At 41.0% G+C, this 27872-nt stretch overlaps 3 protein-coding genes across 4 annotated transcripts in view; all 3 read left to right on the top strand.

The window, feature by feature from the left end:
• LOC149537376 (adenylate kinase family protein) overlaps positions 1-27872 on the top strand; it is a 409112-nt gene that overhangs the window by 313308 nt on the left and 67932 nt on the right. The window lies entirely within an intron of this gene.
• Positions 1581-2736, top strand: LOC149537378 (uncharacterized). The gene is made up of 2 exons (XM_089802875.1): positions 1581-1739; positions 1931-2736. Exon 2 carries the CDS (start codon positions 1963-1965, stop codon positions 2587-2589), a length of 627 nt encoding a protein of 208 aa, XP_089659001.1. The 5' UTR covers positions 1581-1739; positions 1931-1962; the 3' UTR covers positions 2590-2736.
• LOC149537377 (uncharacterized) lies at positions 2604-4343 on the top strand. Its single transcript, XM_089802874.1, has 4 exons — positions 2604-2957; positions 3073-3225; positions 3374-3774; positions 3912-4343. Exons 1-4 carry the CDS (start codon positions 2744-2746, stop codon positions 4326-4328), a joined length of 1185 nt encoding a protein of 394 aa, XP_089659000.1. The 5' UTR covers positions 2604-2743; the 3' UTR covers positions 4329-4343.

Here is a 27872-nt window from a genome sequence, read left to right as displayed (position 1 = left end):
TGGAATTAGAGGCACCATGAGAAGATTGAAGTAACATTCATTTCAAATATGCCAAAATTTCGGCAGAGTTAGGTTAAGAAAAAATATATGATAATTTTCCTACTGAATTCTCTAAAATAGTTTGCATGTACGTCGTGGCTTCTTTAATTAGCTTTAAATGAATGAGTATCTAGGTATTTGCTAACCTATTAACATATGAGGTATTGAGTGACTACAAAGGCCTACAATTTCCATACAAAATATTAATTCTTTTATTTGTTAATATGTTTGTCCATGCAATAAATTGTGGTACATCTTGTGGTTTTTGTAATAAATTAGATTAGGTTAAATTTCACATTTCTAGTCTATAGTGCATGCATAAAATTAATTCTTTGCATACCTACTATAGAAACAACTAATACATATACTAGGGATGTATGATGAATGAAATCATGCTTGTATTATTGATGCATTAAATATGTACAATATGTCCACACTAGTCAAACATCCCTTGTGTACCATGGGGGTGCACTCCTAGTTTTTGAAGCTGATCCAAATGCCTAAGAGTTTTAAAAGGAAAAAAAATCCTTATTTAGCACCTCCACCGTTTTTCATTTAAAATTTCTGACATTCCTGAGACATCAAAAGAACATCTCTAATAGCAGTTGTTGTACTGCATTTTGTCACCACAAAATGTAGGTAATAGTACAAAACTTTTCAACTTAGTTTCGCATTTCTCTAAGTTGGTTCATTATTTAATTGCCTAGCATTGCTCAATCAATCGACTCCAATTTCTATAATGAATAGTTTTATTGAAGGGTTTCGTCAAGTCTTTTTAGTTTTTGTGTTTCTTGAGCCTATACTTGATTTTTGAAGCCTTCAACGTCCTTTTTCTCATTTTTGAGTGTGTGTTTGTTAGCTTTGGGTCCTTTGGTTTTGCTGAAGTAATTGGTTTCAGTTTTCCCTTCGATTCGATCTGTCTTAGGGCTTAATTGGAGTTGGCAATCAAAAGATATGATCATTTTAGTGCCCAAAAAGTAGACTCTCGAGGTGCAACTGCACGAATTAAAATATCATGTTATATTTTGAAGTTGACATTCACTTTTTGAAAAATATAACATAAATTCACTTTATGTTATGTTTTAAAGTTACTTTATCATTTTAATTTTTCACTTAAAGTAACTATAGAGCACTTTATGTTATATTTTTTAGTTGAGTTACTTTTTAATTTTTCACTCAAGTGACTATTTTAACTATATAGTTTGATTTAATTTTTGTGTTTTAATCATAGTTCCAATAATCGCCATGAAATCGCCGAAATCGCCGAAATCGCGATAAGATTCATGGCTCCCGATTTTTTTGGAATCGGAAATCGCTGGTGGCGATTTTTTCGCATGAATTGCCTGAATCGCCAAAATCGGCGATTCATGGAAAAAATCGCCAGAATCGCCATCGGGTATCGCCAGAAATCGGCCGCGGCAGCAAGGATAGAAAGTTCAATTTTTAAAAAAAAACACATGTTTTATTTGCTTTCTAAGTTGACTTTCCTCTTTGTTATAACCCTAAAGAGCCTTCTATTTGCTTAGTATGAGTAGAAGAGAGGAAGAGTGAGAGAGAAGAAGAGAAAAGAGAATCCATAGGTTTCCAACCGGCAAGAAGGAAGAGCACCAAAGAGATCAGAAGTCCATTTGGGGAGGCCATAAATTGCATTGGGAGCATTAAGGAGTCAATATCAACACTCCTCAACTCATTTGCAAGAGGTAAGTGTTGGTTTTTTTTTTGCATGTTAGTGTAGTATGCATTTTTTGTTAAATTTTTTTAGTGTTCATTTGCAAATCTTGAATGTTTTTTATTTTTAGTTTTACTAAATTGCAAACTAGGCTTTGTTGTTTTGTAGTTTTTGTTTATTAGTTGCAAACTTTGATTTTTTACATGAATTTTTTTATTGCAGCAGCCCTTTGCTTTCATTTTCCAATTTCCACAATGGGTAAAAAAGATGAATGCTGGAAATATAATGAAGAGTTTCCTGGGAGAACCAAATATCAAACAAAATGTATATTTTGCAAAGAAAAAATAAATTCGGGAGGTATCTATAGATTGAAATACCACGTTGCTGGCATACCTGGCCATGATGTCACAGTTTGCACTCAACAAACCGCTGAGGCAAAACGCTCTTGTTTAATGGCATTAGAAAAAATTGAACAAGACAAGTTGACTAAGAAAATGCAACTTGAAGGGTTAAGAGGTATTGGCTCCCGTGCTCCCACATCCGCAACCGCATCTACATCTGCAAGTGCATCTGCATCAGCTTCCGCATCCGTAGGTTGTGTTGGGGAGGGTTCTTCTAGGCCTCCTTTTCATCCTAGTGCTAGTGCTCATGTGAGTGTTAGTGGTAGTCGGTCTCATACTGAGACAGAGTCCAACACCAACCTATTGCGGCCTAGAGTGCGGAAAAGCAGAATGGATAGTTACTTTGTGCCCCGCACTACTCCTGGCTCCCAACCCACGCTTGAGGGCATGGGTTTGAACAAGGAGATTCATGATGCTGCTAGAAAAGAGATTTGCAAATTCTGGTACTTTTGCAACATTCCATTTATTGCAGCCAGGTAATTGATTCTTTTTTCTTTGTTATCTTCAAAGTTAAAGTTAAAAGTAAAAGTAAAACTTTAATTATATCTACTTGTTTTATGATTTTAGTTTTTGACATCTAAATTTCTAATCAATATCATTATCTATTTGTGACAGGACTCCTTATTGGCAGAACATGATAGATGCAGTTGCCATTTGTGGTCCGGGGTTTAAAGCCCCAACTGAGGCTGAGTTGAGTGGATACCTCCTGGAGGAAATGGTTGAGGATATGAGGCATGAGCTTGAGGACAACCGAAAGGAGTGGATCGAAAAGGGTTGCACCATCATGACTGATGGTTGGACAGATAGGAGGGGAAGAACACTCCTCAATTTTCTTGTATCCTGTGGAGGTGATTGATCATTCTACTTTCCTACATACATAATTTTGAATCGTGATTGACTATTTCAAATTTTGATTTGTTGATTGCTAATAGTAATTATAATTCGTTCTTTTGTTATTTGTAGGATATACCATGTTCCTCAAATCCATTGATGCTTCTGCTCATGTAAAAAACGCCACATACTTATGTGAGGTTATTGAGGAAGTTATAGCAGAGGTGGGGGAACAACATGTGGTGCAAGTGGTGACGGATAATGCAGCAAGTTATGTTGCTGCAGGTAAACTTTTAACTTTTTAAGTTTTGAAAATAAATTTATTTGAATTTTGAACTTTTTCTAATTCTAACTTAGAATTTCTAAGTTTCCTAAGTTCTAAGTTCTAACATGTTTGAAATTTGAATTTCTAATTATCTTAAAATTGTTGTAGGCAAACTTTTGATGGAGAGGCACCCCACCATATTTTGGTCCCCTTGTGCAGCACACTGCCTTGACTTCATGTTGGAGGAAATTGGCAAACTTGAGTGGGTCAAGTCATGTGTGGAAAGGGCAAAAAACATATGTAAGTTTATTTATAATCATTCATTTGTCCTTAGCACAATGAGGAAGTACACAGGAGACAAAGAGTTAGCTCGTCCAGGGATCACGAGGTTTGCCTCGAATTTCATCACCTTGCAGTCCTTGTTGACATCAAGGGATGATTTGAGGAGCATGTTTGTTGGGCGGGAGTGGATTTCATCTTCCTATGCTACGACCACTGCAGGGATAGATGTGGTGGATTGCATATTTGATGATGATGGTTTTTGGAAACCTGCTAGAGAAATACTTAAGGTAATTTTATTGCAATTTAACATTTAATATTTTACAGTTTACTATGCTAATTGTTTAATGATTTAGTTTTACCTTATATTATTGAATTATTCTATGTTTAAGTTTTGACTCAAATTTTTGTTTTACTTTATATGTAGGCCACTGAGCCTCTTGTATCTCTCCTACGAACTGCTGATGGGGAGAAGCCCTCTATGGGCTACATATATGAGGGCATGGATAGGGCCAAGGAGGCCATTAAAGCTCAGTATGCAGGAGTGCAGGAGAAGTATGCCCCTATTTGGGACATCATTGATAGGAGATGGCAGAATCAGCTCCACAGACCCATCCATGCAGCAGCTTACTTTTTGAATTCGGCATTTCGTTTCCGTCCTAACTTCAAGGCGGATGAGGAGGTTCTCACCGGATTATATACAGTGATCCAGAGGTTGAGTACTGATGAGGATAGCAGTGCTGCAATTATTGAGCTTGATAAGTTCAATAATAAAGAAGGGCCACTTTTCTCTAACAGGGTAGCCATAGATGCTCGGGAAACAATACAGCCAGGTAAAAATTAAATAATATATTCAATGTTCATGAATCTAGATTCTAAACTTAAAGTTGATTATGTAATTTTAGAGTTAACTTGTTATTTGTAATTTGTAAATGAGACTAATTATTTTTATTTTCCCTTATTTCAGATAGATGGTGGCAAATGTTTGGGGCCACAACCCCAAAACTTCAAAAAATTGCCATTCGTATTCTGAGTCAGCCAAGCAGCGCTTCTGGATGTGAGCGCAGTTGGTCCATGTTCGAGCACATCCACTCGAAGAGGAGAAACAGGTTGACAGTGTAGAGGTTGAATGATCTTGTCTTCGTTCATTACAACCTCCGTCTTAGGATCAGACAGATTTTGGGCACTGACTCCTCTCCGATCATTCTGGAGGAGATTGATCCAGAATCAGAGTGGCTCACAGAGGTTGTAGATCCAGTCTTCACTGAGGAAGACCGTGCGTGGATTGACCAGGTGGATATAGAGGCTGAGGCAGCTAGAGCACGTTCTTCAGGCATTGGTAGACGCACACGTGCACGCACAGACACAGGCCCTAGCGACATTCGTGAGCCCATCTTATATGCGGGAGATATGGCTCGACAGTCCTCTAGGACCTACATTAGACGCCTTGCTACTAGGAAGACTGGATACTCAGAGGCTGAGGCTGAGGCTGTAGCCGAGCTTGAGGATGATGTTGAGGATGATGATGACTATGAGCCTGAGGCTTGAGCTGGAGCCTTGTTTTTATATTTTGTTTACAGATATTGATACTGAATCATTGATAGACATATGTTTCAAAGTTTCAAACTTTCATGGATCTTCATCTTAGATTCTTACATAAATTTATGATTTGATGTCTTATGGATCATCTTACATACATTCTATGATTTAAATCATTATGATCATTTGATTTCTATTTACTTCAGCTAGCCTACAATTTACATTTTAGAATCTTAGATAACATAGTTACGTATGTGATGGATTTTATGTTTCATGTTTATGTATGTTAAGTTTTAACTTCTATTTGATGATGTTATAGTGTGCTTAAGTTATATTCAATAAAGGGTGCATGAAATAAGTTTTAAATTGTTAAAATCTTTAAATTTAACGGGTTTTTTCAAATTTGCCGATTCATCGCCGATTCATTGCCGATTCATTGCCGATTCACGATTCGATTCGACCTTGCCGATTCCGATCCGATTCCGATTCACGTTTCTTTGGTTTTAATTCAAAGCATTTTAGTAAATACTACTTTTTGAATGATATTTGCACATTATATATTAATATATATAGTGTAAATATTATTTATGACCCATTTAAGTAATATTTTTTCAAAAATTAAATTGACACGTGCCTAATTCATCACTTAAGTTGTGCATAGCATGTCTATAAACCCATTTACATGAAAATATGTAATTGCCTTTGGAGACCATGATTTTGAGTTAAAAGACAAATTTTAAACACATATAACATGTAGCTACATGTGTTTTAAAATATGCAATGACTCTCCAAGAGTGAGACATGCATATTCAAGTGTTTTCAAAACATGCAATGACCTCTAGAGAGAGGGATTTTGCACTTGAAGTCATTTTTGAACATGTTTTAAAATATGTAATGCACTCTCTAAAGTGTGATTTTCTTTTGGACTTCTATTACATGTTTTTAAAACATGCATATGCACTCCTATAGTGCGATTTGAATAAGAAGTCTTCATGTACATGTTTTAAAAACATGCAATCTATCCTACAGAGTGTGATTTGCCTTTAAACACATGCAAATGCATTCTAAGAACCCGAGTTTGGCTTCTAAGGGCAAAGCATCCATGCTTATGCCCTCCAAGCCATTTTTGGTGATTTTGCCCAAATTTGTTTGTGAGATGTCTTGAGATCTTTTCTTCTAGGGGCGTTTTTGCATCTCAATGCATTCTCCTTCCAAAAATGTTGGATTCCTGACAAAAAATGATTCATATTATGGCATTTTGAAGTCACGTTTTTTGGCAAAACTGTGCACCTTTTGGTGATTTTGATCACATTTTTGGTTAGAGAGGAGGTGTTTTGGCATTTTGATCCATATCCTTGCTATTGAGAAGCACGTTTTTGCATTCAAAGGGTGAAAATGATTCATGTTTAAGCTCCAAGAGACCACTTTTTTTTTTTGTCAAAAACGGGTTTTCCTTGAACATTTTTTCAAAACCAATTCATGTATTGGTGATTAAAGACCATGTTTTTGGGCATATCCATAAAAAGGGGCACTCCATTGATCATTTTGAATTCATCCTTGCAAGGTTGAAGAGGTCAAAGTTTGTTTTCAAAAATTTTCAAAATTAGAGCTTCTTTCTCCTTCGTTTTTGGCTCATTAATCTTCAAGTAAGTGGGCATTTTCCATTTTGCTTATTAATTCATCCTTATCTTGCTATTTTGATGCATATTTTAACTTGATGTTGCACACTTGTTGATATAGATGCCATGAAAAGTGCATTTTTCTTTAAAAGTGATGAAAATTCTCATTTCCATATTTTTGAACTTTTCCTAAACTCCAAATTCGAACTTGCACTTTAAAGTAACTTGCCTCTTGACATGTTTGAGTCTAAAACCAAAGGTATGTGTTTTTGTTGTGCTTGTTTTCATTGTTTTCTTGCTTGCTTTCTTGTTTTCCTTTTTTTGGGAGAAGTTGCAAGTTCTTTCCCAAGAACTTGAGCACGTTTCATTACACTTTATCATTTTACTATTTCATGCAAGTGCATCTTCTCAATCCACATACATCATTATGTGTCATAACACATTGCATCTCATTCCCCACATGCAATTACATGTAATCTCATTCTCCATCCGCAATTACGTGTAATCTCATCTTCCATCTGCATTTACATGTAATTCCATCCTTCATATGCATTTACATATAAACCTATTTTCCAAACCTGCTTACATGTAATCTCATCCTTCGAACCTAATTACATGTTTGCATTAAGTCATGAGTGCATCTAAATCACTTTACATATGATTACATCCGAAGGATCCAACTTTAGTAGGTCACACTTTAAATACCAAAGTTGTCTTTGGCATGCATTCATATGTATCCCATCTTGCATTCTTGGCCATACCAACGAAAGCCCATCATTGCCCACATGCAATCCATCTTTCGAAGTCCGACTTTGGCCATTTTCATCCAAATACACATTCTTTCCAATTCATTTCCAGCCATCATATGTGTTTCATAAGTGTCGTATCCATACTTTGAATGCCACCCCTCATGGATTCATCATTGTAACTCAAATCCTAAAGTTCTCAAGGATTTAATCTCATTGGAAAATGTTATCATCTTCATCTTATAGCACACTCTTCAAGATATGTCAAAACTACTTCAAAAAATAGAGATATCTCATCAAGAAGGCATGTTTTGATTCTCAAGAAGCACTAATTCATTTGATCTGCATTTTCCCAATGGTTGTGTAAGAACATAAGTTCGTGTGGGAATGTGTCAAGCACTTCGCTTCAAGAAAAAAAGAAAAAAGTTGCAGATGCTTGTTGGAAAGTTGTTCCAAGTTTATCTCTAGACATCATTGACAAGGTCTTCAAAGTGTTGGAAAATCCAGAATGTGCAAATTTGTAATATCACCATTTTTTGCAAGTATCAAAGTTTGAGAGTTTAGCCTATTATTGTGATCCTCGTAGGCTAATTATTATGTATACAGGGTCTTCTGACGCAGTGGCTTGGCTTGGAAGGATCTTGTCCGGTTGGTCTTCGTTTGGCTCAAATTGGACTTCATTTGGGCTTAGTTTGGTGTACTTACTATTTGTGGTAAGTCGGGTGTTGATTGAGATGGACCCTTTCTATTTTTGGAAAGTGCATTTGGTCATATGGAGAAATAATAGGTATGACTCCTATTTCAAATTGCATATTTCAATGATGAGTATTTTGGGAGTTATTATATTTTTGGTGGCCAAATTATTATTAATTATTAAATGGCTTATTATAAAGTTATAATTTTAACTTTATAATTTCACTTAAGTTGAGAGTTATCTTTGGAAAGTGTCATTTATTAATTGGTTACGCCAAGTCAAGTGAGAGAATCTAGAGGAAGCTTCTAATTAATGTTGTGTAGTGAAGCTTCTTGAGTGAAGTTACATTTTGGCAACAAAAGGGAATTTGGAGGTTATAAATACAAGCTCATTTCATTGGGAATGACAAACTTGAATATTTATTTGCTTTTGTTGCCTTTGTGGCTTTTTTGAGTTCTGATCTTCTGTACCCTTGCTGATTTATAAGGGTCTGGATTCTGAGATGTTCCATTGGATTTACAGCTTAAGTATTGTAGATTCAAATGTGTGAATTAGTTCTAAGAATTATTCTAACTGAATTATCTTCCATGTCTATACTTCTGTTGCTTTGGAAGAAGACTTTGGTGTTTATATTGGTAGTTGTGGTATAACCAATTGAAGGAATTTTCCCTACTATTTTCATTGTGCCTAGGAAGTCAATCAATTGTTAGAGTTTAATTACATTATTACCTGCACGTTGGAGGGTTTGATCTGCATATGTGGAAAATTGCAGTGGGTGTTTTCCTTTCTGTGATGACTGGTTTTGGTGGAGGCTTTAGAGCTGTGAGTTATTGAATTTATTTTTCTTCATCAAATACAACTGGTCTGCAATTTGGTTTTATCTCTGCCCTTCAAATTCTGAAAACACTGCCACATTTTCTGCCCTGGACGTGGTTGCTACTGTGCGCATTGGGGGTTTAATTTTCCTACCCAGCTGGCTGCTTATATGCCTAACTTGGGCATCTTCTGTATGCATTCGAGTGCTTGTATTGGTGGCTAAGATTCTGCTGTTGATTGGGACGCAACAGCTTGTTATTGGTGCCCAACATCCATGAACATTCCTGAGTGGCTATCACTGGACTTTCAGTCTACTAAAGGAAGAATTAAGTGCTAGCAAAATTCTGCTACAGGTTGAACTGAGAGATTATTACCAAGTTTTAATGAATGTTGTAATTCTCTGATTTGTTTAAGTCTCAGTAGCAAAAGGATTCTGAATTTAGTATTTCATATTATTGATTTCAATTCCAAGAAGAATATTGAATTTGACATTAAGTATTATTGGTGAACGATTACTCATGTCTTTGCATCTAAAATATTTGCAAGCGAAGTGTTGAAGACTTATGGGTAGTGGTAATTATTGCAATAGATTTCAGTCTTTGTTCATGGTTTTACATGCCCAATCGGTTATAGCTTAAATAACATTTATTTCCTTCACTAATCAAAAATTTCTTATAGTGGTATTAGAGTGGTTTCCTGCTTGCCTATAGGAATTGGGCTCAGTTTTTATTTTGTTCAGTGCTAACTTTGAAGATTTTCAGATCTGATTACTAGACTGACCAACACTTTAATTTCTCCAGCTATGGACAGACATAGGACTGGCAATTCTAGAAATCGATGGAGTAATAAGGAAGTTAGCATAAAAATGAATGCTTTGTAGGAGAGTATGAAGAAACTTAAGCTTCATTAATAGAGGCTGGTGGAGAGCTTGTCGGATCCAGCAACAATTGAGAAGGCAGCAAGGTATATGGTTCTTGCCTTTAGAAGCCAACATCGAGGTTGTCGTCGGTAGAAATTGTGTATCAGCCGACGGATCCCTTCGGAAAGGTTTTTATGTAACGACATGTATGTGGCCGACGGACTCCTTCGGGAAAGTTCTTTGGAAAGTATTTATAACCCCTTCGGGAAGCATTGTATGGATATGATCATCATATCTTATCATCGAAGCATAATGTACTATTGGTATATGCGAATAATAATAATAGTTCTGCTGTTTGCTGTTCGGTGTTCGTGTCTATTTCTTGTGTGCGTTGCTTGATTAATCCATACGGTAAACATTTGGCGCCGTTGCTCGATGGACCTGGTTCTCAGGCAGGCGGATATGAATTAAATGCCGAATCAGTTGAATAAAGATAAGAGTAAGCTGAAGGAAAAAATGACATACGCATTGCGCAGGAAAATTTAATTTTGGCTCAGCAGATAGAGTGTCGAAGGAGATTTCAGAAGATTCCTGACGGAAAGAAGAGCGCGGAAGGATTGTTGGAGACTCGACAATGGCTTGATTTGGTGGAAGAAGCGAGGGAGGAGTTTCTGAACCTACATACGCCACGGGAAGAGAATCCTGACGGAAGGAGATTGACTCGCACGGCTCGGAGTGCCGAAGGAGCATGAGCGTGGAGTAACCTCTTCGTCCGAGATATACTTCCAAAACAGACAGCTTCGGTTGACGAACCCTCTTCTTCACCAAACAGCGCGGGTGTTGAAAACAGCGCGGGTGTCCAGAACAGCGCGGGTGTGCAAAGCAGCGCGGGTGTTCAAAACAACGCAAGAGCTCAGAACAGCGAAGGTGCTCAAAACAGCACGGGAGTACAAAACAGCGTAGGTACACAACAAAACCCTCAACATACAGTGATAATGGCAGGTCCGAAGGAAAAATTGCCTAAATTTGATGGTGATGAAGCAGCTGATCCCATTCGACATTGTAAAACATGTGAAACGATCTGGAGGGCAAATGGCATAACAGATACAAACAAATGGATCCGACAATTTCTCGCAACCATACGGGGTGTTGCCATTGATTGGTTTACTGATGCCGATACACAGAAATTAAATAGTTGGGATAACATTAAGGAGTTCATCGCAGAATTTCAACTTTTGCGTGATGACAATGAAATTGTCGCAGAGATATTCAATACCAAGCAAAAGAAGAATGAAACAGTACGGGTCTTCGCCAGGAGATTGAAGGACTTAATCAGTAAAATGGAGAATAAGCCGGCAGATGGACTCCAAAAAAGATGGTTCATTGAAGGCCTTCACCCGAAGCTGCGGAGGAAGATGAAGATCGTACCACCATCGACATACATTGAAGCGTACAATCGGGCAATGAACCTCGAAAGTGACCAGAAGACCAGCTCATCGGATTCAGATGACGATGAGCCTTCAGTAGAAGATAGCAGCGACGATGACGAGGGAAGCAGCAAGAAAGTCCGTGCTCTCCAGAAGGACATGATGCGGATGATGAAGGAATTCAAAAACATGAACAAGGAGACTAAGGGTAATGATCTATGGTGCACGGAGTGTAAGAAAGAAGGCCATACGAAGGGAACCTGTCCGAAAGATCAATTTTGTGAAATTTGCCAGATCTTGGGACACTCGGTAAAGGAATGCCCTTTCAATTTAAAAACAAGAACACCACAGCAAGTGTTCCTGTCGCAGGAGGCATCCCCGTCAGGAGGGAACGGGAACACCAGTACGGAAGGTGCCACATCAGGTGGATACAGAAACAACCGACACGGTCAAAACAATAATAGCAATAACAACAATGGTGGCAACAACAACAATGGCGGAAGGAGTCGAATTCAGTACGATGCGAATGGTCGGCCAATTGTTCAATGCCGCGCATGCAATTTGTGGGGTCACTTCGCCCGAGAGTGCACAACGACGAACACACCGAAGTTGCTATGCAGATGGTGTGGACCTAGTGATCATGAAGATGCTAGGTGTCCGAAGTCGGGAGTAAACTTGATCACCGTCGAGATGGACGAAGAAGAGGTTTTGGCCATCACTCGGAAGTAGGTGAAGCTATACCCTGACCCAACGGAAGAAAAGAAGAGACTAGAGGAAGCAAGGGCAAAGATCCAGAAAGCAACACAGGCAGAAACAACACACCTGAAGGACACACCGAGTACTTCCGTACGGAACTGCGCAGAACAGAACATTGTACGGCAAATTTTGCAAGCCGAGATACCTGTCAGGATAAGTGATTTGTTGCTCACTATGCCTTAGCTCCGATCGGCACTCACAAACATCATTCCCGCTGCTCAACTACCAGGAGAACATGGAAGGAAGCAGGAAAGTGGAGCAAGTGCAGCGGACAAAAAGGAGAAGGAAAGTGGCGCAAGTGCAGAAGATCCGATGTTGTTAGCCCTCTCATCCGGACGCCATCCAACAGTCGTCAAAATGGGAATTCTCGGGACTATATTGACGGAAACAATTGTGGACGGAGGGTCTGGTGTCAATGTGTTGCCTGAAGACACTTGGAAAAATTGGGACAGCCGACATTATGGCCGCCTACATTCCTGCTGCTAATGGCCGATCAACATGGAATCAAGCCATTGGGAGTCCTGACAGCACAACCAATGATGATTGGAACACAGCCATTCCTGTTGGACTTTGTCGTGATCCCACTGAAGCGGAGAGGATATGATGCCATTCTGGACCGGGGGTGGTTGATACAAGCCAAGGCAAAGCACGATTGGAAGAAAAATATTTTATCACTCGAAAGCAAAGGCCGGAAGTATATCATCGATCTACACACTCAGATGGTTGGAGAAGAAGCTCCATCGTCGGATTTTGAAGGAGAAGACGATGAGAGGAGGCAGATTATGGAACCTGATCAGGAGGGAGTCCTACGATTGGAAGGAGATGATGATCTGGATTCAATAAATGGTCTTTACCACTGGCAGATAGAGGATTACGAGCTCTTTTCGAGTTGTAATATGCTAAGGATCGATGAAGGTAAGAAAGAAGAAGGATATGAATGTCCGAAGGAACACAGAGAAGCCGAAGGAGGAAATGAAGGTCCGAAGGAACACAAAGAAGCTGAAGGAGGAAATGAATGTTCGAAGCAACATAGAGAAGCCGAAGAAGGAAACGCGGGCATGACTGAAGCTGGAGGACAAAACATACAGTACGAACCCAAAAGAAGGAAAGATTCTACTGTACGACTGCGCAGGAAGAAAGTATTATGTCAAACCACAGATATAGCAGAAAGGTACGGACGGCAAGGAAGACACACGATACGGTCTGCACAGGCAACAAAGAGGAAGGTTTCAATAAAAGTTGTAGCAGTACAGAGCGAAAGTGTTATTGATGGACAGAAGGGGCAGCTGACAGAGTCCATGGTACGGAGCTTCGGGAACAAACTGGGCGATATGGAGATGACACAGAACAGGCATAGCAGGTTTCAACTCGGACAGTGGGTGTTGAAGTACGACGATCGGAATGACATCAAACCAGGCAAGTTCAAAATTAAATGGGTCGGGCCGTACCAGATGTGGGAAGTAAGCAATAACGAAGCAATAAAACAATGGATGCTAGACCGAAAGGAAGTATTCGATGTAGTGAAGAGGTCAAAGTTGAATGTCTGCAATGAAAGAAGTAACGCACCCCCGTGGATGAATAACTGAGCGAAGACTGTAAGTACTGTATATATGTAAATATTGTACATAATTGTTCCAGAAGTGAGATTTTCAAAAAAAAAAAGAAAAAGAAAAAAAAAAAAAAAAAAGCACCGTACAGTTTCTGGAAAGCACCGTACGGTTTCTGGACAGCACTGTACGGTTTCTGGGAAGTACCGTACGGTTCCATATTTGCAGGAGACAGCACCGTACAGAGTTAACCTGCTCATCGTACGAAATTTGGAGGAAGAGTATGGTTTTGCAGATTGTAAAGTCTGAGAGGTACGGCTTTCTAGCAAGTGTATGGTTTTTCCCTTCCTTGGAAAGTACGGATTTTATGTAGTTTGGAATTCATCATTTTGCATCCGTACGGTGTACGGTTTTTGAAAGGAGCTAAAGTGAAGACAATGTACGGATTTTTGAGCTTTGAACAATACAAGTTTTAATCTACGATGTACGGATTTTATAACAATGATGCGCTGTACGGATTTCCATCATTCTTGCCATACGGATTCAGGGAGGGAAATTGTTGTACGGATTTGTGGTCTTCTGGTGCAGACAGGCTATGTACGGATTTTATGTAGTCACCGTACGGCTTTTGATCTTTATCACCGTACGGACTTTTCAGATGCAGTGTGGCCGTACGAATTTATCAGATAGGCACTATACAGATTTCTTAGTGAATGGAAGAATACCGTACAGCTTCCTTATGTACCGTACGGTTTTCAGGGAAAAGTGTACGGTTTTTAAAGACAACGTACGGATTTCATTTTTACAGTACGGTTTTTAAAGCCAACGTACGGATTTTAAAGACAATGTACGATGTCCATCTTCAAGTTGGTGTACGGTTTTGCTGTGGTATGGATTTTTCTTGCACTGTAAGGTTTTTAAAAGTTGCACTGAAACCACCGTACGGAATTTGATAGCCTCAAAAGGGTGACGTACGGAATTTGGTACGGATTTTGATAGCCTCAAAAGATTAACGTACGGTTTCTGGAGCCAAAATTTGTTTATTTTCATTGTACAGATTTTTCAAGACGGTGGGATATTGCGTTGCCCCCTGGACCCCCAGTCGTTGCGGATATCAGTCGTGGGAGTCTGACCAGTTGCGAAGACTTTGAGTTGCTGCAGGCATGGAGTGTTTGTGTATCAGAGGCACTGAGAGTAGGTGTTGGCCGTGAGGCTGTCTTCGTAGATGCGTAGAGAGCTCGGGAGGAGCTGATCATCCAGTTGGAGGCAATGCAGCGACACTTGGCTCAAGGTACCGAGGAGTTGGAAGCAGAGGAAGCAGCACAAGTGGCTATCAAGGTCAGCTTGACGAGTCAGTATTGTGTTAGCAAAGGCTATAGATGCAACGGGATGAATGTGAAAGTCATATGGCAGATCAATATTGTTGTATTAGTTGTTTTTGTTCTGTAGTCGTCAGGAGACGACTTTTCTTTTTTGGGGGGGGATGATGTCGTCGGTAGAAATTGTGTATCAGCCGATGGATCCCTTCGGAAAGGTTTTTATGTAACGACATGTATGTGGCCGACGGACTCCTTCGGGAAAGTTCTTCGGAAAGTATTTATAACCCCTTCGGGAAGCATTGTATGGATCTGATCATCATATCTTATCATCGAAGCATAATGTACTATTGGTATATGCGAATAATAATAATAGTTCTGCTGTTTGCTGTTCGGTGTTCGTGTCTATTTCTTGTGTGCGTTGCTTGATTAATCCATACGGTAAACAGAGGTTGTAGGGAAGGAAGCTTGAGTTTTCCCCAACAAATGTCCATGATGCTGATGTTCCTTCATTTAGTACGGCACCTGCTAGTCCTATCCGCAGTATTGATGATGGACTAGCTTCACAGGACATGTGAATGTGCCTGTGATGGATAGCAGCACTAAGCTTCAGTAGGTTGAGGCTCCCAAAGTAGTCGCTATAGTTAGTTCAGATGCAGTTGATGATGTAGTTGTCACTGGCTTGTTAGACTCACCGAAGGAAGGAGTTGTTATTGGTGACTTATATGTCAGCTACTGTAGTGTTGCTCCAGTGCAGGAGGCAGTTGCTTCCTTAGGTGGGACCGAGGCACGTATGGAGTCACCTAACTATGAGGCAGTTGCTTCCTTAGGTGGGACCGAGGCACGTATGGAGTCACCTAACTATGATGTTACTACAAAGTCGGGGCATGTGGATGCAAACGGTATGGACACATCTGATGATGCTATGAGCTGCACCAGGTATGATATCCCTTATCGGATATTGGGTAATGACTCTAAGGAGTTTTTTGATGAGTCCCAAGATCGATGTGTACAAGATCTTACATTTAAGGTGGAAGCTAAGACATGCGAGGAGATTGATATTGCGAGGGCATCCATTTCTTTGGATGAGTTGAGCGAGGATGATGGCACACGGAGGAGTGATCTTGTGGTGGGCAATTCTGATTCAGTTTCCTATCACAGTGCAATTAGTGAGATAGAGAGATTGCATAGGAGTCAGGGGTTACAGAGACATCATGTGACCAGTCAACTGAAGGTGAGTGATAGTGACATTTCTTCAACTCTTGGGCATCATGATGTTGTCTGTCAGATGCTAGCTACATCTGGTTGGGGTGCTCCTATGTCTGATGAGCGCAATGATAGTGCTCTTTCTCTAGCAGAGGTTCATGCGCTTCGAGAGGCTGTCAAGATCTTGAAGCATAATTACTTGCAGCTAGTTGCTGACCAGGAGGAGCATAATTACTTGAAGCATAATTACCTTCTAGAGTGGGGTAGCACCTATCATGAGACATTGTTAGAGAAAGAGGAGGTGGTGGAGCTCACCCAAGAGCTTGAGGTGACTATGGACTCTCTTCAATGTACTCAGTTGGCTCTTCAGGAGTCACAATCACGATTGGATGAGGTGACTGTGGAATTAGAGCATGTTCAGACCACACCAACCCTAGATCCTGTTCAATTGCATATTGTGGTTGGTGGTGATTTTGCTTCTACGATTGGGGTTATGGACGTGATGATGTGGTTGACACATCCGTCCAAGAGAATATCAGGGGAGTTGGGCTCTCATGTTGATTTGCTTCCTTCTGCTGGAAGCGGATCTATTTCTTCATCTCATACAGCTAATAGCATTGGACAGTTGGCAGTGCTGTATTTTCAGAGGGATCAGTTGTGGGTCACAGAGGAGCAGGTGGATACTTCCACATATAATTTCTACTACATAGAGTCCATCGAGTATCTATTGGAGAATTCGGATGTGAGGGAGGATTCATGCAGAGTGTCTGAGGGTACTCTCATCCGAGGCTCTCATGCTATTCAGAGGTTGGTGGTAAAGATTGTAGAGACTCTGTCTTTATAGAGATTTTGAGGTTGGGTTTGCTAAGAGGTTTGCCTAGGATCCTACCCAACCAATAGTTTGAAGTCAGAGATTGGAACCATCTTCTAATTCCTAGTTTGATGAAGGAAACAAGAAGAAATAGGTTGCTAAATCTTGTGATTTTCGGCAAGTGAAATAGACATTCATATTTACAAAGCAATATCAAAATTCCTCAACAAATCATAGTGGCAATTACCTATAGAATATGTGAAGGGAGATAAGATAGGAACTTCCAACAATTGTCAAATGTTGAAGGGAATAAACAGAACCCCTACGGGTTGCCATAAATGGCAAGGAAAATCGCTTGAGCAAGTAAAAAATTTGCAGGAATATGAGTAACTAAGAGCCCAAAAAATGTGTATGCAATTTTTGGAGGAAGTCTCACCTTCACATGGACGTGTAATAGAAATATTGAAGAAGTTCAAAAATTAGGTAGAAGCTGAATGGGTGAAACAAATACTGGTTAAAACCCTTCATAGAGGCTTGAATACCAAAAGAAAATACAGAAAAAGAACGCTATGAAACCTGACAGTAAGATCTTCTAAGCTTGCTCAAGCTCCAACAATGGCGACATCAGAGTTCCAAGTTTCCCAAAATGGCAAGAAGATGAACAGGAGAATAGAAAAAGCCTATAAAACGGAGTCTTAGGCATGAAGACTTTCTCAAACCCTAGTCATTTCTCTCTTGACCTTTCCAAACTTAAAGCACAAAATGAAGGAAATGAATGATTTAGGTTGAAAACATAACATATATTTTCCTCAATTCCTTTGTATATGTTTTGAAGTCCGATGCATTTAATGAGATTCTATTCTTTATTATTTTGAAGCATGTCGTGCGGGGAATTTAGAAAATATTTGGAGTTAGTTGTTTTTCTAACACATTACATTTGAATTGAGTCCACATTGTAAAACAAAATATAAGTGGTGTATTATTAATCATTTAATATTTTCGTTATTCCAAAATGTAAATATGGATAGGTTTGAATATATTCTTGTGATGTGATGAGGAAAATGTGGCAAGTATAATGTGATGGAGTCTTAAGATAAAGTCATCATTATGTATTGACTAGGCCTTAATCAGTTGCAAACATGTGGAGTGTATGTAGGGAGATTGAGAGAATATAGTGTGGAGTTGAGAAGATTAAGAGGGTTGGATTTTGACTCCTTCATGGTCTTTAAGAGACAGATATGAATAGGTTGAGCTTTCCATGGGCAGTTTTGAGTGAGTTATAGGTGTCTTTATGACTTAGTGGGCTTCACTGAGTGGTTAGATTCATTTTGAAGGTTCTAAACCCTATTTTTCAGAAATCCTACCCAAGGGGTTGTTGACTATACTTAGTGAGTACCGGTAAGGAAAATACAAAAGCCATAACTTATTCCAATATAATCAATAATGGATTTGGTTTAGAACTTGATTCTCAATGCATTGTGGAGTTTGATGTGAAGGTGCCTAGATTAATTGATGGTCTAGTAAGTATATTAAGTTTTAACATATCTTTGCCATCTTTGCGACTACCATAAACTTCTTCATAAACAATGTCCTAGAGATAATGAAGAGAAAACAACTAGAAGGAAACATTTGAAAGGTTTGACTTATGTTGATAATTCAAAGCTTGAGGATTTTTTTGCTAAAATTGCACTTGAAGAAATTCAAAATACATCCAAATCAAGATCTATGCAATATGATCCTTTTGGATGTGTATGCATCCCTTTATCATAGCATAGAATAGAAATTTTATCTATTGTAAGTTCCCCACCTCTTGGATTTGCCATGGATCCGTTTGGATTTGCTGCAGGTCTGCGTAGGGTCCTTCATTTGGTCTATGGGTCCACTCAGGTTCGTGTGGGCGGACCCACAATCCAAATGAAGGACCTTGCCGTGCGAACCCAAGCAAACCCACAGTCCAAATGAATGACCCTGCCCGGACCCAGGCGCGAACCTGTTAGCCGACTGGATGGTTTCGGCGGTATTTTGTGTTCCGTAGCCGACGGTCCGGTGGTGTTCCTGTAGCCGACGGTCCGGCGATGTTTCTATAGCCGACGGTCCGGCGATGTTTCTATATTCTGTAGCCGACGGTCCGGCGGTGTTTCGGTATTCCATAGCCGACGGTCCGGCGGTAAATAGTTTGTAACGGATAGAATAATTGTGGCCGACGGACTCCTTCGGGAAGGTTTGGCAGTAGTATTTATATCCCGTCTGGGATCATTGTAATGGATAAGGAATCTACTATTGCGAATACTATTCTGCCTGCGGTCGTCGCGCAACTGGATTATTTCCTTGCTGTCGGTGCCCTTCCACTAATTTTACGCTGCGGTGTAACCTTTTCTTTTCGCGCGGTCCATTCACCATGTACCGGACAGTGGAATTTTTCGTTTTTCTGTGTTCAGACTGTATGTTCTTCCCCTCAGCTTCATCCATGGCAACTTTTCCTTCTTCCACTTCCCTGCATTCCTCCGGACATTCATTTTCCTCCTTTTTCTCATCTTCGTCGACCCTTAGCATATTGCAACTCGGAAAGAGTTCGTAGTCTTCTATCTGCCAGTGGTAAAGGCCATTAACCGAGTCCAGGTCGTCGTCATTCGATCCTCCGTCAAGTCTCAATACTCCTCCTTCATCCGGTTCCATTCTCCTCTTTCCTTCGTCGTCACTTTCGCCTTCACTGTCAGAATCTAACAATGCTGCCTCCTCGCCGACCATTTGCGTATGCAGGTCAATTATGAATCTTTTGCCTCCGCGCTCCATTGATAGGATATTGCGTTTCCAATCATGTTGTACTTTTGCTTGCACCAACCAATCCCATCCCAGAATAGCATCATAGCCTTTTCTTTTTAATGGAATGACCACAAAATCCAATAAAAATGGTTGCGTACCAATTGTTACCGGTTGTGCTTTCAGAATTCCCAACGGTTTGATTCCATGTTGGTCTGCCGTGAGCAACTGAAATGCAGGTGGCCACAGCGTCGGCTTTCCCAACTTCTTCCAAGTATCCTCCGGCAACACATTCACGCCGGACCCTCCGTCAACAATTGTCTTTGTCAAAACATTTCCCAAAATCCCCATCTCGACGACCGCTGGATGCCATCCGGAGGTGAGTGCCAGCAGCATTGGGTCTGTTGCCGTCGCCTCCCTAGTGTCCCTTCCTGTGTCCTCCGTTGCTTTCGAAAATGGTGTATGATTCAGAATGGCCGTCCGTAACTGGGGCATTGTGAGGAGGTCACTTATCTTGACTGGTATCTCCGTTTGTAAGATCTGTCGTACAATGTTTTGTTTTGCGAAGTTCTTTGCCAAGGTGCCGGTGATGTCCTTCAACTGAGATGTCCCCGTCGACGATGCCTTTGCAATGTCCGCCTGCGCTTCCCCCACTTTTCTCTTTTCCTCCGCTTGCCTCCATGTAATTGACAGAACCTCCTCTACATCCGTGCCAACAGTGATCAAGTTTACTCCAGCCTTTGGACACTTGGAATCTTCGTGATCGTCGGGTCCGCACCATCTGCATAATAATTTCGGTGTGTTTGCCGTTGTACAATCCCGCGCAAAATGACCCCACAAATTACATGCCCGGCATTGAACGATTGGTCGTCCGTTTGCATCATATTGAGTTTGACTTCGGCTCCCATTATTATTGTTCACATTGTTATTATTTTGCCCTTTATTATTATTCCTGTATCCTCCGGATGTAGCACCGGCAGTATTCGTGTTTCCACTATTACCCGACGGGAAAGCCTCCTGTGTGAGAAACACCTGCGGAGATCCTCTTGTCTTCATGTTAAAGGGACAGTCCTTTGTTGAATGGCCCGTGATCTGACAGATGTCACAGAATTGGTTCTTCGGACACGATCCTTTAGTATGACCGTCGGTCTTACATTCTGTGCACCATAATTCACTACCTTTTGGCTCTTTCTGCATATTTTTAAATTCCTTCATCATTCGAACCATAGCCTTCTATAAGGCACGAACCTTTTTGCTACTACCTTCGTCGTCGCTGCTATCATCTCTAGCAGATTCGTCATCATCAGAGTCAGAGGAGCTAGTTTTCTTCTTCTTTGTCTTCTGCGCACTTTCAAGGTCCAGTGCTCTGTTATAAGCATCGGCATATGATGACGGTGGCACGATTTTCATTTTCCTTTGCAACTTCGAGCGTAGGCCATCCACAAACCATCTTTTCTGCAATCCGTCCGCTGGCTTGCTTTCCATTTTGTTTACTAAGTCTTTTAATCTCCTGGCATAGACACGGACAGTTTCGTGCTTCCCTTGCTTGGTATTGAAAATTTCCGCTACAATTTCATTATCATCCCGCAAGAGTTTAAACTCCGCCAAGAACTCTTTTTTAATCTTATCCCAGGTATCCAGCTTCTGCGGATCCATATCCGAAAACCAATCAATCGCGACACCCCGTAGGGTTGCCGGAAATTGCCTGGCCCATTCGTCGGCATCTGTGATTCCATTTGCCCGCCAGATCGTCTCACATGTCTTACAATGTCGGAGGGGGTCGGCTGTACCATCGCCTTCAAATTTCGGTAATTTTTCTTTGGGTCCCGCCATAACTCTGGAGGTTTGCACTCCTACAGTGGTCGGCACTCCCACACCGGCAGTCTGGACTCCCACACCGGCGGACTGGTCTCCCACACCGGAGGTTTGCACTCCCACACCGGCGGTCTGCACTCCTACACCGGAGGTGTCGACAGCTGCGAACCTTGGTGAAGACGGAGGATCCTCCGAAATTGTTTCCCGCGGAAGTCTATCCTGGACGAAGAGGTCACTCCACGCTCGTGCTCCGTTGGCACCGCGAGCCGTGCGAGTTGATGCTCTTCCGTCTGAATTTTCTTCCCTTGGCGAACACAAATTCAAGAACTCCTCCCGTGCTTCTTCCACCAATTCCACCCGCTGCCGAGTCTCCTCCAACAATTTTTGCGCACTTCGGTTTCCGTCGGCAATCCTCTGAAATCTTCGTCGACGTTCGGCTTGCTGTGCTAGAATTAAATTCTCTTGCGCAATACGGATTCCATCTTTTCCCTTCGCCTTATTCCGATCCTTGTTAAGCTGATTTGGCATTAATCTTCATTCCTCCCACCTTCCAGATTCATAAGGCAACGGCGCCAAATGTTTACCGTACAGGTAAAGAAGTCAACACATACAGACAATAATAGCAGAATAATATTCGCAATAGTAGATGAATGATGTTTTACAATGATCCCAGACGGGATATAAATACTACTGCCGAACCTTCCCGAAGGAGTCTGTCGGCCACAATTATTCTATCTGTTACAAACTATTTACCGTCGGCTACGGAATACCGAAAAACCGCCGGACCGTCGGCTACGGAATACCGAAACACCGCCGAACTGTCGGCTACAGAATACAGAAACATCGCCGGACCGTCGGCTACAGAAACATCGCTGGACCGTCGGCTACAAGAACACCGCCAGACCGTCGGCTACAAAATACAAAATACCGCCGGAACCATCCAGTCGGCTAACATCCATTATGCTAAGTACCTCCTCCAGATGTCTGAGATGGTCCTCCCAAGTACTGTTGTAAATCAATATGTCGTCAAAAAACACTAGAACCAATTTCCTCAACTGCTTGTTGAAGATATGATTCATACAGGACTGCAAAGTAGCTGGTGCATATGTAAGGCCAAAAGGCATTACCAGAAACTCATAGTGCCCATAGTGACAACGGAAGGCGGTCTTGTGTACATCCTCTGCTTGTACACTTATCTGATGATAACCTGAACGAAGATCAATCTTAGAGAAGTAGACAGCCCCATGTAACTCATCTAACAACTCATCAATGCGCGGAAATGGATATCTATTTTTTATTGTCTTCTTGTTCAAAGTTCTATAGTCTACACACATTCGTAGAGTCCCATCCTTCTTCTTAACAAGCACTATAGAAGAAGCAAAGGGGCTGGAACTAGGTCAAATGAAACCCATGTCCAATAGCTCATGAATAGTCTTCTCAATTTCATCCTTATCGGCTCTAGGATGACGGTATGGGGTAGTAATCACTGGCTTCGCTCCATCCTCCAACTCTATACCATGCTCAAACCCTCTATCTGGTGGCACTCCAGGAGGTATATCACCAAACACTCTACTGTGACGATCCATCACTGACTGAATGTCCACATGAAATACACAGCCATCCTGAGATATGGGTGTTTTGGATTTAACCAAACAGTGTGTAGCCCAAAGCACATCATTATGCCTAAGGATGGTCTCCATCCTGCGAGAAGTCATCTCCCTGGGTCCACCATCTGACGCTGCCCTCAAAATCACCTTCTACCCGCCAGAAAGAAACTCTAACTGCATACGATGGTGATCAATAATGTAACGCCCAATACCCTGTAACCACTGCATGCCCAAAACCACATCATAATCTTCTATGGGAAGCACATAGAAGTCATCAGTCAAAGTATAATCTCCCATCTGAATACTAAGCTGTGGAATCCGCTTGGTACAACCCACAATGGCACCATCAGCCACCTTCACTCCAAAACCACCAAACTCCTCGTACTGTAAGCCACACCTCTCAACTAATTTTTGATCAATAAAGTTATGCGTAGCACCTGTGTCTACCAAACTGGTGATCCGCTTACCCTTAAGTGTACCTTTCAACCGGAAGGCATGAAACTTAGGATAACTGGAGAGGGTAGCCATAGCTACTTTAGCTGATGCCACAGGCTCAGCAGTGTCTAACTCCAACTGTGTCAGAAACTACTCAACATCCTCTGTATTATCCTCAATATCAGTATCAGGAACCTCCTCATCCCCTAACTCAGAAGTCACCTCAATCAAATGAACCTTTCCTTTACCCATGCAACGGTGTCCTGGTTCCCATGGTTCTTTGCAAGAATAACACAACTTTTTCCTCCTCAATTCATTCCTCGTCTCCTGATTCATCCAAGGAGTTTTAGATGAGGTCCCTCCTTTGTTCTATGTCGTATTGGCCTTCTGTGCAGGCCGTGCATCTCTAAATGGTTTCTTATATGCCTGATAAGAAGTGGGAACAATATCCAATCTCAATGTCACATCAATAGCCTTCTTAAGAGTAGCTGGTTGGAAAGCACGTACCAATCCTTTTAGTCTATCCTGCAAACCCTCAATGAACAACATCACACTACATTTCTGGGGCATATCCGGTACCATAACTGCAATATGCTGGAACTCATTAATATAGGCTTCTGCATGACCAGTTTGTTTAAGGTGAGCCAACTCCCTGTAATAAAGTTTTGTATCCTTACGGTCAAATCGTGCAATGAGTCGCTCAGTGAACTAAGCATAGGAGTGAACTAAGGTGTGATCTTCGGTGACCAATCCATGGTGCCACCAATCATAGGCAATCCCCTCTAAATGCAACACAGCAAACTGAATAGCCTCACGCTCAGGCATGGGCCTCAATGAAAGGTATATGTCCAGCTTGTGGACCCAAGCTCGTGCACTAGTGTCTCCTGAGCCATTATATGGGGCCAATGTAATCTTCCCAGTAGCTCTATTGAGGTCATAATTCTATTGCTGTTGTGGTAGTCTATTACCACGATCTCCCCTGAACCTGGTTGTATCTCTACGCTGTGCACAATACTGGGGAAGAGGAAAGACGTCCCTAACCTTAGGAGGTAGGGCTCTCCACTCAGCTGTGGCCGCCAAAACTGACTCCTGAAACCCCACTTCTAGTGGTTCCACCTACGCTGGCCGTTCACCTGGTATGAATTAGGGAAGCAATGGCCTATTCGTAGTAGGTCTATGATGGCGATGCCTCCTACTGGAATGAAGGGAGCTCCCAACTGAAGAATGGGACTGATGGTTGCGCTGACTACCAGCCACTGAAACTGATCTACTTTGCCTGCCTTTGTGTCCACCCATCTCCAAATGCTCCAAGGTATCCTGTAACCTGTCTAGAGCCTGAGCGATCCTGGGCTGAGTAGTGAATAGGGTCCGCACCATCTCTCTTTCTTCTGCCTTTGTAGGCATGTCGTCGCCAGCAACACCCTGTGCCTCACCCATAGCTGGTATCTGTGCGTCTCTGGCGGCCTCTGCTTGCCACTGGTTTCTCCTGCGCTCGTAGAATCTGTGTATTTCTCCACCAGGATGCATAGATTTGTATTCAATCCACCAACTAGTGACTACCCAGATGCCAAAATCTGTTGTGACAATTTCTCACAAACCCTACAGGCTGGCAGGATGTAAGCTCTGATACCACTGAAAGATCCCTGATGGATCTCTGCTGCAAATCTGCTATAGATTTATTTTATTTTTTTGTTTTTTTCCTGTTTATTAATGTTTTCTTGTAGAACTAGACGGAAATGCAGAAGAGTTTGTTTGTTTTTGTGTTTTTGATGATTATTCCACATAGAAATGAGAAGTAGCAAATGGCAAGAAAAGAGTCTAAAAATAAATAACAATATGCAGTAAAGTCAGAGTTGATACAAATCGTACCAGGCAGATCTCTGAATTATAGAGCCAAATAAAAAATCCAGTACATTTCCTCTAACAATAACGCCACAACTGGCTAATGAAAACGGGCTGATAAGATGCAAGAATCTACTGCTGAGTAACCGATTTTTCTAAGTATCCAAGTGCTGCAAATAACAGAGTACGGCTGCAAGAAATGGCAGTGTACGGCTGCTAGAATTCACCTCCCATACGCCAAAGAACATGCCCAACAAAACAAACTGTAGGCCCAAGCTGAAGTGGCGTCTACCTTCCTCCTGAATAATGTTGAAACTACTGACAAACCAATATCCAATGTTGTTGAGGGTTACGTCCCAGCCAGCAATTACCCTGGGGTTTGCGTCCCAAAATGCAAATCGCTCAAGCAGAGCAAATCTGAAAAGAAGTGTTTGAAAAAAATGCATAATCATGAGAAATGGCGCCCATCTCCTTATAACCCCTTGCAAAGCAATTCGAACCCTAAAGTGACCCCCAATTGGCGTTGGCTATAAAAAAATGAATTAAATCTTATTTTAAAGTGACCATGTCACTAGAAAATGACCTTTTCCACCATAGTAATAAATCCATTCACCGAATTGCCTTGAGACCAAAGAGGAAGATTTAGAGAATTTCAAGACCTTTCCAACGAGCTATCATAACATGGGATACGCATCCAGATGAGGCCAAAATTCCCTTATTACTCCAAAATGGCTATTAACTTAGCCTTATTTAAATATTAAACGCTAACTTAGGAAATATTAAAAATATAACCCAAATAGCCACAAACTGCCCAACTGACATCACAAACCATAAAATCATCCTGTCACCTGTCTGTGACTGAAGTCGGAAATCAAGGATCCACAGACAGTCTCATCCCTAAATCTAGGGATGCTCCTAAAATTTAGGAAATAAGCCCTATCCCTCTGAAACTGAACCCAAAGGGTCATCTCATGGAAACCCAGTCCTGGGCATGATCATACCTCCTAAAAAGTAGGAATGAACCCCATAAATGTAGGAACTGCCTCCTAAAAACAAGGAACGTCACCCAACTGATCAATACCCACCAGAAAACCAAGTCCCCAACACTGAATAACCATACTGGGTCTCTATCCAACCCTGTCAGCTACAAGACCCCATAATAAGCTGACTCACATGTCTCTATTAGACTGAGCTAGAGTGGGGACATGACACCTTTCTTCTTATCTTTCAAAAAAAAATCCACTTACTCGTGGAGTGAGTAATGGGGAGGGTGAATCTCTAACTACACTTCTATCAAGAGCTGGAAACAATGATACCGATAAACCTTCACTAACTCAAAGGCTAGCTGAAAATGTACCGGTTTGGCTCTAAGTACGATCATGCTTCTATATGGAAAATCTTTACAATTAGGGCACAAAGACTCATAAAAGTAAGAATAACTTAACTATTTTGCAAATTAAGAAAGAAGTATAAGCTACAGACAAAGCTTCTAGCTATACACTTACACAATTGCTCCTGGTCAAAGCTCTGGCTCCAATTGCTTCTTAACTCCCTTATATTCAATTCACAAGATACAATTGCTCAGAACACAAGATAACATGTATCAAAGATAACTTAGATGAATTATAGACAAAGCTTATAACTCACACAAGTAACAATTTCACTTAATCAAACTTAAGTCTCTAATGCTTCTTTGTATTCACTCTCTCAAAATAGTGCTACACAAACAAAGTTTTGCTAGCACAATTTCTCCAGAGCTCTCTTGCATAAAGATAAATATGTTTTTTACAATGAGGGGGCACTCTTTTATATAGGTATAGGAGTTGAGAAAAAGGGGGATGAAAAAGTGGGAGCAACTCAACCAACTTTGACCTAGTCTAACTAAAAGAGAAACTATAGGGTTATATGCAACTGCACATGCAACTCGCATTACATCTTTTTATGCAATGCATCCTCTCCAACTACAAATATGAAAGAAGAAGAAAGACAGAAGAGAATTGAAACAATCCTAGGGATTGTCCTAAAAGGCCTTGTACTTGGTGATACTATCCCGGATGATCACAGGATTGGGAGTTTCTATATTTTGTGCCATTGCATTCACGTTGATAACCATGGTGTTGTGTCTTTTAATAACCTCTGACTTCGATAAATTGTCCGTTGTCATTTGAAAACTTGATGTGATCCAGCTTTTCTCGCTCAAGTTGTCATGAATTCTCCCTTGTAGATTGGCACATTCTTGATTCTTTGACACTTTGAAAACCTTCTTGACGATGTCCAGATGTACACTCGGAACAACTTTCCATCAACACCTTTAACTTTTTTGTCTTTTTTTTTAAACAAAGTGCCTGGCGCATTCCCACACGAACTCAAGTTGAAAATCAAATGAATTACTGCTTCTTGAGAATCAAAACATGCCTTGTTGACGGGAAAACATATGTATTTGGATGGAAAACGGTAGGTGAAGTGAGAAGGGAAGGAGATGGATATGCTTTAAGACATGAAGGTGGAATGCATGGGAATGCATGTGAATAAAGACTCTTTGACTTTTAAAACATGACATGGGCTTTCAATATGTCTTTACATGGAAAGTGGA

Source organism: Cupressus sempervirens, chromosome 9, assembly GCF_028749045.1.
Source record: "Cupressus sempervirens isolate cs-2001-9-10 chromosome 9, ASM2874904v1, whole genome shotgun sequence".
In the NCBI taxonomy this organism is placed as follows: domain Eukaryota; kingdom Viridiplantae; phylum Streptophyta; class Pinopsida; order Cupressales; family Cupressaceae; genus Cupressus; species Cupressus sempervirens.
This window is presented reverse-complemented; position numbering and strand designations above follow the sequence as displayed.

Coding starts and splice junctions, on each gene's coding strand:
- LOC149537378 (XM_089802875.1), top strand. CDS start 1,963: ATGGGTAAAAAAGATGAATGCTGGAAATATAATGAAGAGTTTCCTGGG.
- LOC149537377 (XM_089802874.1), top strand. CDS start 2,744: ATGATAGATGCAGTTGCCATTTGTGGTCCGGGGTTTAAAGCCCCAACT. Junction 2,958..3,072: donor TTTTCTTGTATCCTGTGGAG/GTGATTGATCAT, acceptor TGTTATTTGTAG/GATATACCATGTTCCTCAAA. Junction 3,775..3,911: donor CTGCTAGAGAAATACTTAAG/GTAATTTTATTG, acceptor CTTTATATGTAG/GCCACTGAGCCTCTTGTATC.